Below are 12,175 nucleotides of genomic sequence, written 5' to 3' on the forward strand. Positions count from 1 at the left end.
GGACCTTGACAAGAAGCTGCAAATGGACCGCCTGATACTATTTTTTTTAAAAGCATGTTTTCCCTATTAACATGATATCCGTCACCACAAATCGAAATCTTGTATTAATACAGTTTTGCGGTTGATTTTCTGGAGGTTAGCGGACGCTTTAATTTAAGAACGTGAAACAGGCGCGATTCAAGGTCCTACTCGCTGCACTGTAGTTGATTCTGGAAACTACGGTTCCCACAATCCACTGCGGCACAGGTGGTTGCCGAAGACCCCGAGCGAGCGCGATCTGCGAACAAACAGAGCGGAGGGCGGCGCTGGGAGTGATTGATGGATAACCTGTCCAATCAACGAACGGTGGGGGCGGCAGGGGCCGCCTACATCGGACGGCGGCGACCAATGATGGAAGAGCGGGGCCGCTCCAAGACGGCGAAGTGTGTTGGAACCGTCAGAGGAGAGAATTGTGTGGTGACGGAGGAGAGTCTCGCTGCGAGTTTTAAAGTGGCGTTAGAGAGCAGTCAAAAGATTTGAGAGGGGAGGGGGAAATGTGACAGTTCAAAATCGTGAGAGATCAAAACATATTGGGCGGGCGGAGAGTGGACTCTAAAGGTTTTGGTATTTGTCGGCGAATGTTCCAGCGCGAGCTCCCTGAGGAATTTTCTCTGGAAAGTGAATGGTGGTGGCGCAGGGCGAGTTGAAACTTGTTTAATGAATTTTTACTTGTTTAACGAAAGAAACTGTCGTCAGTCCGTTCCAGTATGGAGCGCACCTCGTGAGAGGATGGGCAATAAAGGCAGCCCGGTGAAGGCTTACGACTTTCTGCTGAAATTTCTGCTGGTCGGCGACAGTGATGTTGGGAAGGGAGAGATCCTGGCCAGCCTGCAGGACGGAGCCAGCGAGTCACCGTATGGCTACAGCATGGGTGAGTAAACACAAGCTTCCCCGCCCCCCTCCTCCCTTTAAACACGCGCAATAAATAGAGAACTGACAAATAGTATATTTGTGGATCGTAGTCCCGCTTTAAGAAGTTTAGAATCGAATGAGCTCCCACTCAAATTTGTGAGGCATTAAGTACGAACGGCGCAATCTGTGGCTTTTTTTTTAGTTATGAATGTAACCCATCTTTATTTTAATCTAGATGTTTTGATGTGTTTTCATACTTAAGATGGATAATTAGGCAAACAAATTAAGTCTGCAGACAATCATAAGGATGTTCCTTTAAAACATATTCAATTTCTGAAATCAAGTTGTGAAATGCAAGACTTTTGTTAATCAAATATAAAATATTCCACAGTGTTAGTGGTATCACTAGCGCAGAAAACCACCTCGATATCTTGGTATCATGGGTATTTTTATAATCAAAAGCAAAATACTGTGGATGCTGGAAATCTGGAATAAAAACAGAAAATGCTGGAAATGCTCAACAAGTCAGGCAGCATTTGGGGGGGGGGGGGTGGAGAAACAGTTAACGTTGCAGGTCGAAGACCTTTTGTCAGAACTGGAAGAAGTTAAAGATTTAACAGTTTTTATGCAAGTACAGAGGCAGGCAAAGGTAGGGGAGGAGGGGGGAAAGAACAAAAGGAAATGCCTATGATAGGGTGGAGAGTAGGAGTTATTAAATGACAAAAGGGATGATGGTGCAGGGTAAGGAGCGTGGTAATGGGACAAGTAAAGAAACAAAATATAGGTTTAGAGAAGTTGTAAATGGCAACAGCAGGCCCTGCTGTCCAAAAAATTGGGAGTAGTGGTTATGATCTGAAGTATTGAAATCAGTTTTGAGTCTGGAAGGTTCTAAAGTGCCTAATTGAAAGATGAGCTTCCGTTGAGCTTTGATGGAACAGTGTAAGAGGCCGAGGTCAAAGTGGGACGGAGAATTAAAATGGCAAGTGGCTGGAAGGTCAGGGTCACGCTTGCGGACTGAGCAGAGGTGTTCAGCAAAGCGATCAGACAGTCTGCGTTTGGTCTCCCCAACGTAGAGGAGACCACATTTTGAGCAGCGAATACAGTATACTAAATTGAAGGAAGTACAAGTAAATCGCTGCTTCACCTGGAAGGAGTGTTCGGGGGTCTGGACGGTGGGAAGGGAGGAGGTGAAAGGGCAGGTGTTGCATCTCCTGCGCTTGCATGGAAAGGTGCCTTGGGAAGGAGAGCAGATGTTTGGGTGATGGAAGAGTGGACCAGGGTGTCGTGGAGGGAACAGTCCCTTCAGAATGCTGGGAGGGGAGGTGAAGATGTGTTTGCTGATGGCATCGCAGTGGAGAGGCAGAGGATGACCCCCCCTGCCCTTGGCTTGGCTCTGATATTTACAGCTCCTCTAGGCCCATCTATGAATTCTTTTCACCATGGCTGTCCAGTCCCTCTACACCTCTGTCCCTCACCAAGATGGCCTGTGGGCCCTCTGAATTTCCCTTGAACGCAGGCCCAACCAGTCCGCATCCACCACCACCCTCCTTCGCTAGGCTGAACTTGTTCTTACCTCAAATAACTTCTCCATTGACTTCACTCACTTCCTCCAAATAAAAGTGTTGCTATGGGAACCCGTATGGGTCCAGCTGTGCCTGCCTTTTTATGGGATATGTGGATCATTTTGTTCGAGTCCTACTCGGGTCCCCTCCCTCACCTCTTCTTCCAGTACATTGATTACTGTATCAGTGCCATTTCCTGCTCTCGCCCTGAACTGGAAAATTTCATCAATTTGCTTCCAATTTCCACCCTTCCCTCACCCTCATGTGGTCCATCTCCGACTCTTCCCTTCTCTTCCTCGACTTCTCTGTCTCCATTTCTGGGGATAGACTGTCAACCAATATCTGCTATAAGCCCTCTGACTCCCACAGCTACCTTGATTACACTTCCTCCCACCCCATTTCCTGTAAGGACTCTATTCCATTCTCCCAGTTTCTCCGTCTCCATCGCATCTGTTCCAGCGATACCACCTTTCACACCAGTGCTTCCGATATATCTTCCTTTTTCCTCAACTAAGGATTCCCCTCCACTGTAATTGACAGGGCCCTCGACCGGGTCTGTCCCATTTCCCTCACTTCTGCCCTCACCCCTTCCCCTCCCTCCTAGAACCATGATGGGGTCCCCCTTGTCCTCACCTTCCACCCCACTAGTCTCCTCATTCAATGTATTATCCTCCACCACCTCCAGCACGATGCCACCACCAAACACATCTTCCCCTCCCATCCCCTTTCAGCCTTCCGAAGGGACCGCTCTCTCCGCGACACCCTGATCCACTTTTGCATCACCTCCAACAACCCTCTCCTTCCCACAGCACCTTCCCGTGCAAGCGCAAGAGTTGAAACATCTGCTCTTTTACTTCCTCCCTTCCCACTGTCCAATGTCCCAAACACTCCTTCCAGTTGAAAGAGCGATTTACTTGTACTTCTTTCAATTTAGTATACTGTATTCGCTGCTCACAATGTGGTCTCCTCGACAATGGGGAGACCAAACGCAGATTGTGTGATCGCTTTGCCACCCCCGCTCAGTCCGCAAGCGTGACCCTGACCTTCCAGTCGCATGCCATTTTAATTCCCCGTCCCACTCCGACTCTGACTTCTTTTTTCCTTGGCCCCTTACATTGTTCCAATGAAGCTCAATAGAAGCTCAAGGAACAGCATCTCATCTTTTGTTAAGGCACTTTGCCACCTTCTGGACTCAATATTGAATTCAATAACATCAGATCATAACCATTGCTCCCATTTTTTTGGACAGTTCCTCTAGATCCGTCTTTTGTTTGTGATCCCATTCCCACCCTCCTTGCCTTGCACTATCATCCCTTTTGTCATTTAATCACTCCTGCCCTCCACCCTATCAGAGACCTTCCCTTTTGTTCTTCCCTCTCCTTTCCCCACCCCCCCCCCACTTCCCTGGCTCTGTACTTAAAAACTGTTTAAGCTTCAACTCCTTCCAGAAAAGTCATCGACCTGAAACGTTAACTGTTTCTTTCACGACAGATGCTGCCTGACTTGCTGAGTATTTCCAGCATTTTCTGTATTTTTATAGTGTTAGATTAATGTAAAAGGTTTCCCAAGAAAATAAAGTTTGGTCTACTTTTCACCATGTCAATTTTACAGTGATGCTATGTACATGCAAAGTATTACTGTTATATAATATTGGTGAAGGACTCTCTTTGCATTCTGAGTGGAGCTTGGAAATCCTGCCTATTTCAATAAATTATTTTACATATGCTTTGATTTTGTTTTATAATGCATTAGCATAAACAGACTTTGTCTTAGGAACATTGGAAGAGGAGTAGGCTATTTAGCCCCTCGAGCCTGTTCCGCCATTCAGTGAGATCATGGCTGATCTGTGACCTAACTCCATTAACCCGCCTTAGCCCCATATCACTTAATACCTTTGGTTAACAAAAATTTATCAATCTCAGATTTAAAATTATCAATTCAGCACGCATCAACTGCCATTTGTAGAAGAGCGTTCCAAACTTCTACCACCCTTTGTGTGTAGAAGTGTTTCCTAACTTCGCTCCTGAAAATCCTGGCTCTAATTTTTAGGCTATGTTCCCAATCCTACACTCACCTACCAGCGGAAATAGTTTCTCTCTATCTACCCTATCAGTTCCTCTTTAATATCTTGAAAACTTCAATCAGATCACCCGTTAATCTTCTAAATTCCAGGGAATACAACCCTAGTTGGTGTAATCTCCCCTCGTAATTTAACCCTTGGAGTCCAGCTATCATTCTAGTAAATCTACACTGCACTCCCTCCAAGGCCAATATATCCTTCCTAAGGTGCAGTGCCCTGAACTGACCACAGTACTCCAGGTGTGGTCTAACTGGACCTTTTTAGAGCTGTAGCATAACTTCTACCCCCTTGTATTCTAGTCCTCTAGATATAAAGGCCAGCATTCCATTAGCCTTTTTGATTATTTTCTGTACCTGTCCATGACATTTTAGTGACCTATGTACATGGAACCCTAAGTCCCTTTGGACCGCCACTGTTTCGAGCTTTTCACCATTTAGAAAGTACTCTGATCTATCCTTTTTAAGTCTAAAGTAGATGACCTCACACTTGCCTACATTGAAATCCATTTGCCACAGTTTTGCCCATTCACTTAATCTATTAATATCTCTGTAATTTTATGCTTCCATCTACACTGCTTACAATGCTGCCGACCTTTTGTGTCATCAGCAAACTTGGATATGTGGCTCTCTATCCCATCATCTAAGACGTTAATAAATACAGTGAATAGTTGGGGCCCCAACACAGATCCCTGTGGGACACCACTCGTCACATCCTGCCAATTTGAGTACCAGCCCATTATCCCTACACTCTGTCTCCTGCCGTTTTCCCTCTTTCTCTTGGTATTTCATTCAAATGTAGGTTTTAGAAGCCAAGAATAGGAAGGAAATGCATAAGAATAGATACTAACTTATAAATGGTATTATTGTAAGATTAAAGCATAAGAGTGCTTATTCAAAAAAATTAATTAGTTGTAGAGGGGAAGCATTTAGACTTGGAAAAGAGTAATAATGTGTGACAGTGTTGTGACTATTATTTATATCTGTTGGGTTGTAGAATCTTAGTGCTATATATCCTGAAAGCAACTTTTTATTTTGGAGTAATATTGCTTTCATTGCAGTATATATTTACTTTGAAAATGTAACATTTAATTGGAAATGACTCTGATATTTTTGAAGTGTTGGACTTGGCTCAGTGGCAGCACTCTTGCCTCTGAGTGAGAAAGTCACGAGCACATGATATTGGCTGACACTGAGTGAGTGAGATACTGTTTGAAGTGCCATCTTTCAGGTGAGATGTTAAGCTGAGGCCTAGCCCCTCGGGTGGATGTAAAGCCTTTCCACCATCTACAAGGCACAAGTCAGGAGTGTGATGGAATACTCTCCACTTGCCTTGATGAGTGTAGCTCCAACAATGCTCAAGAAGCTGGACACCATCCAGGACAAAGCAGCCCGCTTGATTGGCACCTCATCCACTACCCTAAACGTTCACTCCCTCTATCACCAGCGCACAGTGGCTGCAGTATGTACCATTCACAGGATGCACTGCAGTAACTCGCCATGGCTTCTTCGACAGCACCTCCCAACCCACGACTTCTACCACCTAGAAGGACAAGGGCAGCAGGCACATGGGAACAACACCTTTCCAACTTGGAAATATATCGTCGTTGCTTCATCGTCGCTGGGTCAAAATCCTGGAACTCCCTCCCTAACAGCACTGTGGGAGAACCTTCACCACACGGACTGCAGTGGTTCAAGAAGGCGGCTGACCACCACCTTCTCAAGGGTAATTAGGGATGGGCAATAAATGCTGGCCTTGCCATCGACGCCCACATCCCATGAACGAATTTTTAAAAAAAATCCCTATGCACTATTCAACCTCCATCTCAACTTAACATGCTTTCTCTCCTCTGAGTTCACTGCCCTCTTATCCTCCCTTAATCTCTCCCTCCATATAAACTCCCCTACCCATATTCATGGCCACCCCCTTGACCTTGCCATCTCACGTGGCCTCTCTACTCCCATCGTGTCAATCACGGATAAGGCCATCTCTGATCACATCCACATCCCCCTTCCCCCTCCCAACCCAACTTCATTCTGTGTCTGCCCCTGGAAAAAACTCTCCCCCAAGTCACTTACAACTGCACTATCAAATTCCCAACTGTCTAGCCTTTGGCCCTCCATTCATCATGACATTTCTGCAGCTACCGATCTGCTCAATCACACCCTCACCTCCACCTTTGATGTCCTTGTCCCCATTAAAACCATTACTCTCTCACTCTGGTCGTTCCCCCTGGTATGGCCCTTATCTCCGCTTCCTTAAGTCCAAGGGACGCAGATTTGAACGTTTATTGTGGACAACTGGTTTAGCCATTCATCACCAGATCTGGCTGGATCACATGAAGTACTATCTGGTCCTGCTCTCCTCTGCCAAAACTGCTCACTATTCCAGGATCATCCTGGAATGCAAAGATAACCTCCGGTTTCTCTTCATTACAAACCATCTGCTTAAACCCCTTACCCTGCCCCCTCTACCCTCACCTCCAAAAGTGCGAGGAAGTCATAGAATTTTTTGTCACTAAGATTGAGACCATCCATTCAGCTGCCTCTGCCGTTTCCCTCCCTTCCCCAGTCCACCAAGCCAATCTTCCCCTACGGTTTCCCTCATGCCCTCTTTGAGCTCATCTTCACCATGAGACCCAGCTCCTGCTCCCTCAACCCTATTCCCACTAAACTGCTGACCACCCAGCTTCCCTTTCTAGCCCCCATGTTAGCTGACATTGTTAATGGTTCCCTCTCCTCAGATCCTGTCCCCCTCCCCTTCAGATCTGCTGTCATCACACCACGCATCAAAAAACCCACCCTTGCCCCTTTGTCCTTGCAAGCTCCAGCCCCATCTCCAACCTCCCTTTCCTCTCCAAATTCCTTGAATGTGTTGTCACCTCCCAAATCCATGCCCATCTTTCTTGCAACTCCATGTGTGAATCCCTCCAATCAGGTTTCCACCCCTGCCACAGTACTGAAACGGCCCTTATCAAAGTCACAAATGACATCATATGTGACTGTAACGATGGTAAACTGTCCCTCCTCATCCTTCTCGACCTGTTTGCAGCCTTTGACATGGTTGACTACACTATCCTCCTCCAGAGCCTTTCGTCCGTCTTCCAGCTGGGTGGGAGTGCAGTCGCCTGGTTCCATTCTTATCTATCCAGTTGTAGCCAGAGAATCACCTGCAATGGCTTCTCTTCCCACTCCCACACCGTTTCCTCTGGAGCCCCCCAAGGATCTATCCTTGGCACCCTCCTATTTCTCATCCAGGTGCTGTCCATCGGCAACATCATCCAAAAACACAACACCAAATTCTACATGTACACTGACGATACCCAGCTGTACCTCACCACCTCTCTTGACCCCTCCACTGTCTCTCATTTGTCATATTGCTTGTCCGACATCCATTACTGGATGAGCAAAAATTTCCTCCAACTAAATATTGGGAAGACCGAAGCCATTGTCTTTGGTCCCCGCCACCGATTCCGTCCCTCTCCCTGACTACGGTCTGAGGCTGAACCAGACTGTTCACAACCTCGGCATCCTATTTGGCACTGAGATGAGCTTCCGACCACATATCCTCTCCATCACCAAGACCGCCTACATTCACCTCCATAACATTGCCAGTCTCTGCCTCTGCCTCAGCTCATCTGCTGCTGAAAACCTAATCCATGCCTTTGTTGCCCCCAGACTAGACTATTCCAATGGTCTCGTGTCTGGCCTCCCATCTTCCACCCTCCATAAACTTGAGTTCAACCAAAACTCTACTGCCTGTATCCTAGTTCACACCATGCCCCATTCTCCCATCACCCTTGTGCTCGCTGACCTACATTGGCTCCTGGTCTGGGAATGCCTAGATTTTAAAATTCTCATCCTTGTTTTCAAATCCCTCCATGGCCCCGCCCCTTCCTATCTACGTAATCTCCTCCAGCCCTACAACCCTCTGGGATCTCTGCACTGCTCCAATTCTTGCCTCTTGTGCATCCCCAATGTTAATCGTTCCTCCATTGGCAGCCATGCCTTCAGCTGTTTCGGTCCTAAGCTCTGGAATTCCCTCCCTAAACCTCTCTGCCTCTCTAACTCTTTCTCCTCCTTTAAGACCCTCCTCAAAACCTACCCCTTTGACAAAGCTTTTGTTAACCTGTCCTAATACCTCCTCGTGTGGCTCAGTGTGAAATTTTGTTTGATGCTCCTGTGAACCGCCTTGGGATGTTTTACCACACTAAAGGCACTATATAAATGCAAGTAGTTGTTGTTATTGAAGAGTAGGGTGTCCTAGTCACCTTTCATTCCTCAACCAACATCACCATAAGAACATAAGAAATAGGAACAGGAGTAGGTCATACAGCCCCTCGAGCTTGCTCTGCCATTCAATAAGATCATGGCTGATCTTTGACTTCAACTCCACTTTCCCACCTGATCCTTATATCCCTTGATTCCCTTAGTCCAAAAATCTTATCAATCTCAGTCTTGAATATACTCAACGACTGAGCGTCCACAGCCCTCTGAAGTAGGGAATTCCAAATATTCATGACCCTCTGAGTGAAGAAATTCCTCCTCATCTCAGTGCTAAATGTCCAATCCCTTATCCTGAGACTATGTCTCCTAGTTCTCGACTCTCCAGCCAGGGAAAACGTCCTCTCAGCATCTACCCTATCAAGCCCTCTTCGAATCTTATATGTTTCAATAAGATCACTTCTCATTCTTCCAAACTCGAGAGTATAGGCCCATTCTACTCAATCTTTCCTCCAAACACACATTGTCCAATCACTTATCTCATTGTTGTTTGTGGGACCGTGCTTTGCACAAATTGGCTGCCGTGTTTCCCTATATTACAACAGTGACTATACTTCAAAGGTATTTTATTGACTTTGAAGCACTTTGGGACAACCTGACATTGTGAAAGGCGCTCCATAAATTATTTTTCTTTCATTTCCAGCACTGGCTAGCTGAGGAAATGTAGAATTATTCCACAACAATAATATGCTGTGTTTTCAGAGATTTATAAGTTCCTTTCCATAATGCTATGTTGGTGTGAATTTAAGACTGCATAACTACATTTGTATTCTTTGTTTTTAATTTGGAGCAATTTCTGAGTACCAAAAAAAAGTAGTACTGGTTAGCATCTAACAGTCTTGCTTCCAAGTGCGCTTACAGAGATTAGAGGTTGATCCGTTGTGAACCAGATCTAAGTAAATTTAAAATAAAAGGGATCTTGTAGATGGAATGAAGAATTCTGTACCAATTTGATCAAACTTGAGCTTTTGTTGGCTTTCACATTTTCACTGATATTGAGGAAACAACACAGACACAGATGTACAGTTGGTTGAATTTATAATCTTGCAATCTTCTAAATTGTGTGAAATGCAATACAATATTGCTAGCTTAAGAAAACACAAAAATGCTGGAAATACACAACCGGTCTGGCAGCATATATATATAAATGATTTCTAATATTTTTGGTGTTTATACAGATTGTATGTGATGATCTAAGCTGAAGTAGCTTTAAATAATGAAGGTTTAACATATACTACTTGATGAAAAGGGGGAAAGATTCACTATCTTGATAACAATATAAGAGGAACATGAGTTCTGACGAAAGGTCTTAGACCTGAAACAATAACTCTGTTTCTTTCTCCACAGATGCTGCCTCAGTTGCTGAGCTTCTCCGGCATTTTCTGTTTTTATTTCAGATTTCCAGCATCAGCAGTATTTTGCTTTTGATTAAGAGGAACATGTGCTGATAATCAAAATGCAAAATTTAGTAACGGTTATTGTGATGCATGTTGGGAAATTGAGTGAATTTTTATGGTTCACATTTGGGCTATGTATTGCTTTTTAAAGTTATGCCGTTGAGGCATTTTAATAATACTGGTTTTCAATATGTCTTGTCTGGAATATGTTGGTACGAATTGAATTCAGATGATGAAACATGCTTACATGTGAATCCAGTCCCACACTGTCGTTGACTTTCAAAGCCTTTCAGGCAACTAGGGATAGGAAATAAATACTGCTTTGCCAGTGTTGCCCACATCCCATAACACTCCATGAATTCATTTGTGATACCAAACATCAACAAGCATTTCAAGCAATTCCCAGAAAATAACAATTCATTTATGATATGGTGACATGTGTATTTACTACGTATGTTGCTGAACCTGCAAATATCATTGGTACACGTCAAGCCATGTCTTTGTAGTTACTCACTCAAGACCTGTTTCTGATACTCCAGGCAGCAATAAACAGTCAGACTACTTGATGGTGAGGTGCAACAAATCCTCTGAGGTTGGGAACTAATGGAGAAGAACATTTTCCCTGTTGAATTGAGTGTCAAGTTTCAGATTCTGTGAGACGTTTGTAGTTGGCTTGCCTTCCCTGCCCCAGCTTATGGGTCTTTAATGGAGGCAAGTACCTGTTAAGGGAAAAAGCAAGGTTCATTTATATGGCAAAGAAACTTCAGTGTCACTGCCTTTATTTAGTTCAATGGAAGGAAAAATGCACTTCATCTAATATTAAATGGTGCTCTTAATTCATCACCTCAAATTTGTTCCCACCACAACTATCGCCTGTGACAGACCATTACTTCACTCCAGTGTTAACTGGAAATACTGTCACCTGCTACAACCACTATTGGAAGAGCAAAATCTTTAATTGCACATTTGGGAGGTTTTCATCGTTGAAGTGGACATGGAATGAAAATTTCACATTCCTACCAAAATAGGGTTTTAAAAAAAAAATCTAGAGACAATACTGAAAAGGCATATATTTTTCCAAAATGTGTGAGGAATTACAATAATACACTAACTGTTGAAAAATTCAATATTTGATATTGTGCTGCACATTTAAATTTCTTGAGATTTGTATTGATACATGCAGATCTTAGGTTTTAGGTATATGTTTAAATTTTACTATTTGATTGTATTGACCAATAAGTAATTTAAAAATCTTAGCAACCAGGAACTTTAATTTTTTTTACTATGATGTCATTTTATTGCCAAATGTTAAATGACATCATAGTAATAAAATTGCCAAAGTTATGTATATTATAAATTCCACATTAACTGCTCATAACAATGCATCATTGGATCTATGTTTAAAAAGTGTACATTTTAAGCTTTCAGTAACTGCAGAAGTATCTCTTCAATCAAAAACTGTTAAGTTGAAATTTTTTTTTAAAGTTTTCTTTTAATTTGCAGCAAACTCTGACCCCTGTTAAATGATGCATTATGCTGTTGCTCTTCTGATTTTGATTGTTGCAGCTTCCAGTTTACTTGCCAAACAGTGACATAATACAACATAATGTGAACCTGTCAGGATTTTAGTTCAATATGATGTTCTTATTCCAGAGAAACATTCAAGGTGAATCATTTTGCAATAAAATCCCATGTAAACAAGATGTTCATTTTTTGCAGTAAATGTCAACTGCAGTTTTGATTGCAATTGTCCATTTAGAGGATTACTGACAAGAAAATAATAGCACATTTACGCATGAAGAATATCAGGAAGTGACAATCAGCGGGCGTTCAGAAGAAAACACTCTTGAATGTAAAATGAATTGGAGCCTGAGAGAAAAATTAGGCCTGTCAGGGTCCAGTGATGTTGCAAGCTTTTTTTACATAATATAAAGTGGATGGCGGGTGCTTTTCCATAGGAAGGGG

General features: G+C 43.7%; 1 protein-coding gene across 1 annotated transcript in view; it reads left to right on the forward strand.

Moving 5' to 3' along the window:
* Positions 1 to 414: 414 nt before the first annotated feature.
* Positions 415 to 12,175, forward strand: part of LOC137341227 (ras-related protein Rab-40B) — a 71,268-nt gene continuing 59,507 nt past the window's right edge. Inside the window, exon 1 of the mRNA XM_068004298.1 lies at positions 415 to 910. Coding sequence (XP_067860399.1) covers positions 697 to 910 — 214 coding nt within the window. The 5' untranslated portion in view covers positions 415 to 696. The remainder of the gene's footprint in view (positions 911 to 12,175) is intronic.

The sequence above is a fragment of the Heptranchias perlo genome, chromosome 23 (assembly GCF_035084215.1).
Source record: "Heptranchias perlo isolate sHepPer1 chromosome 23, sHepPer1.hap1, whole genome shotgun sequence".
Taxonomy (NCBI): domain Eukaryota; kingdom Metazoa; phylum Chordata; class Chondrichthyes; order Hexanchiformes; family Hexanchidae; genus Heptranchias; species Heptranchias perlo.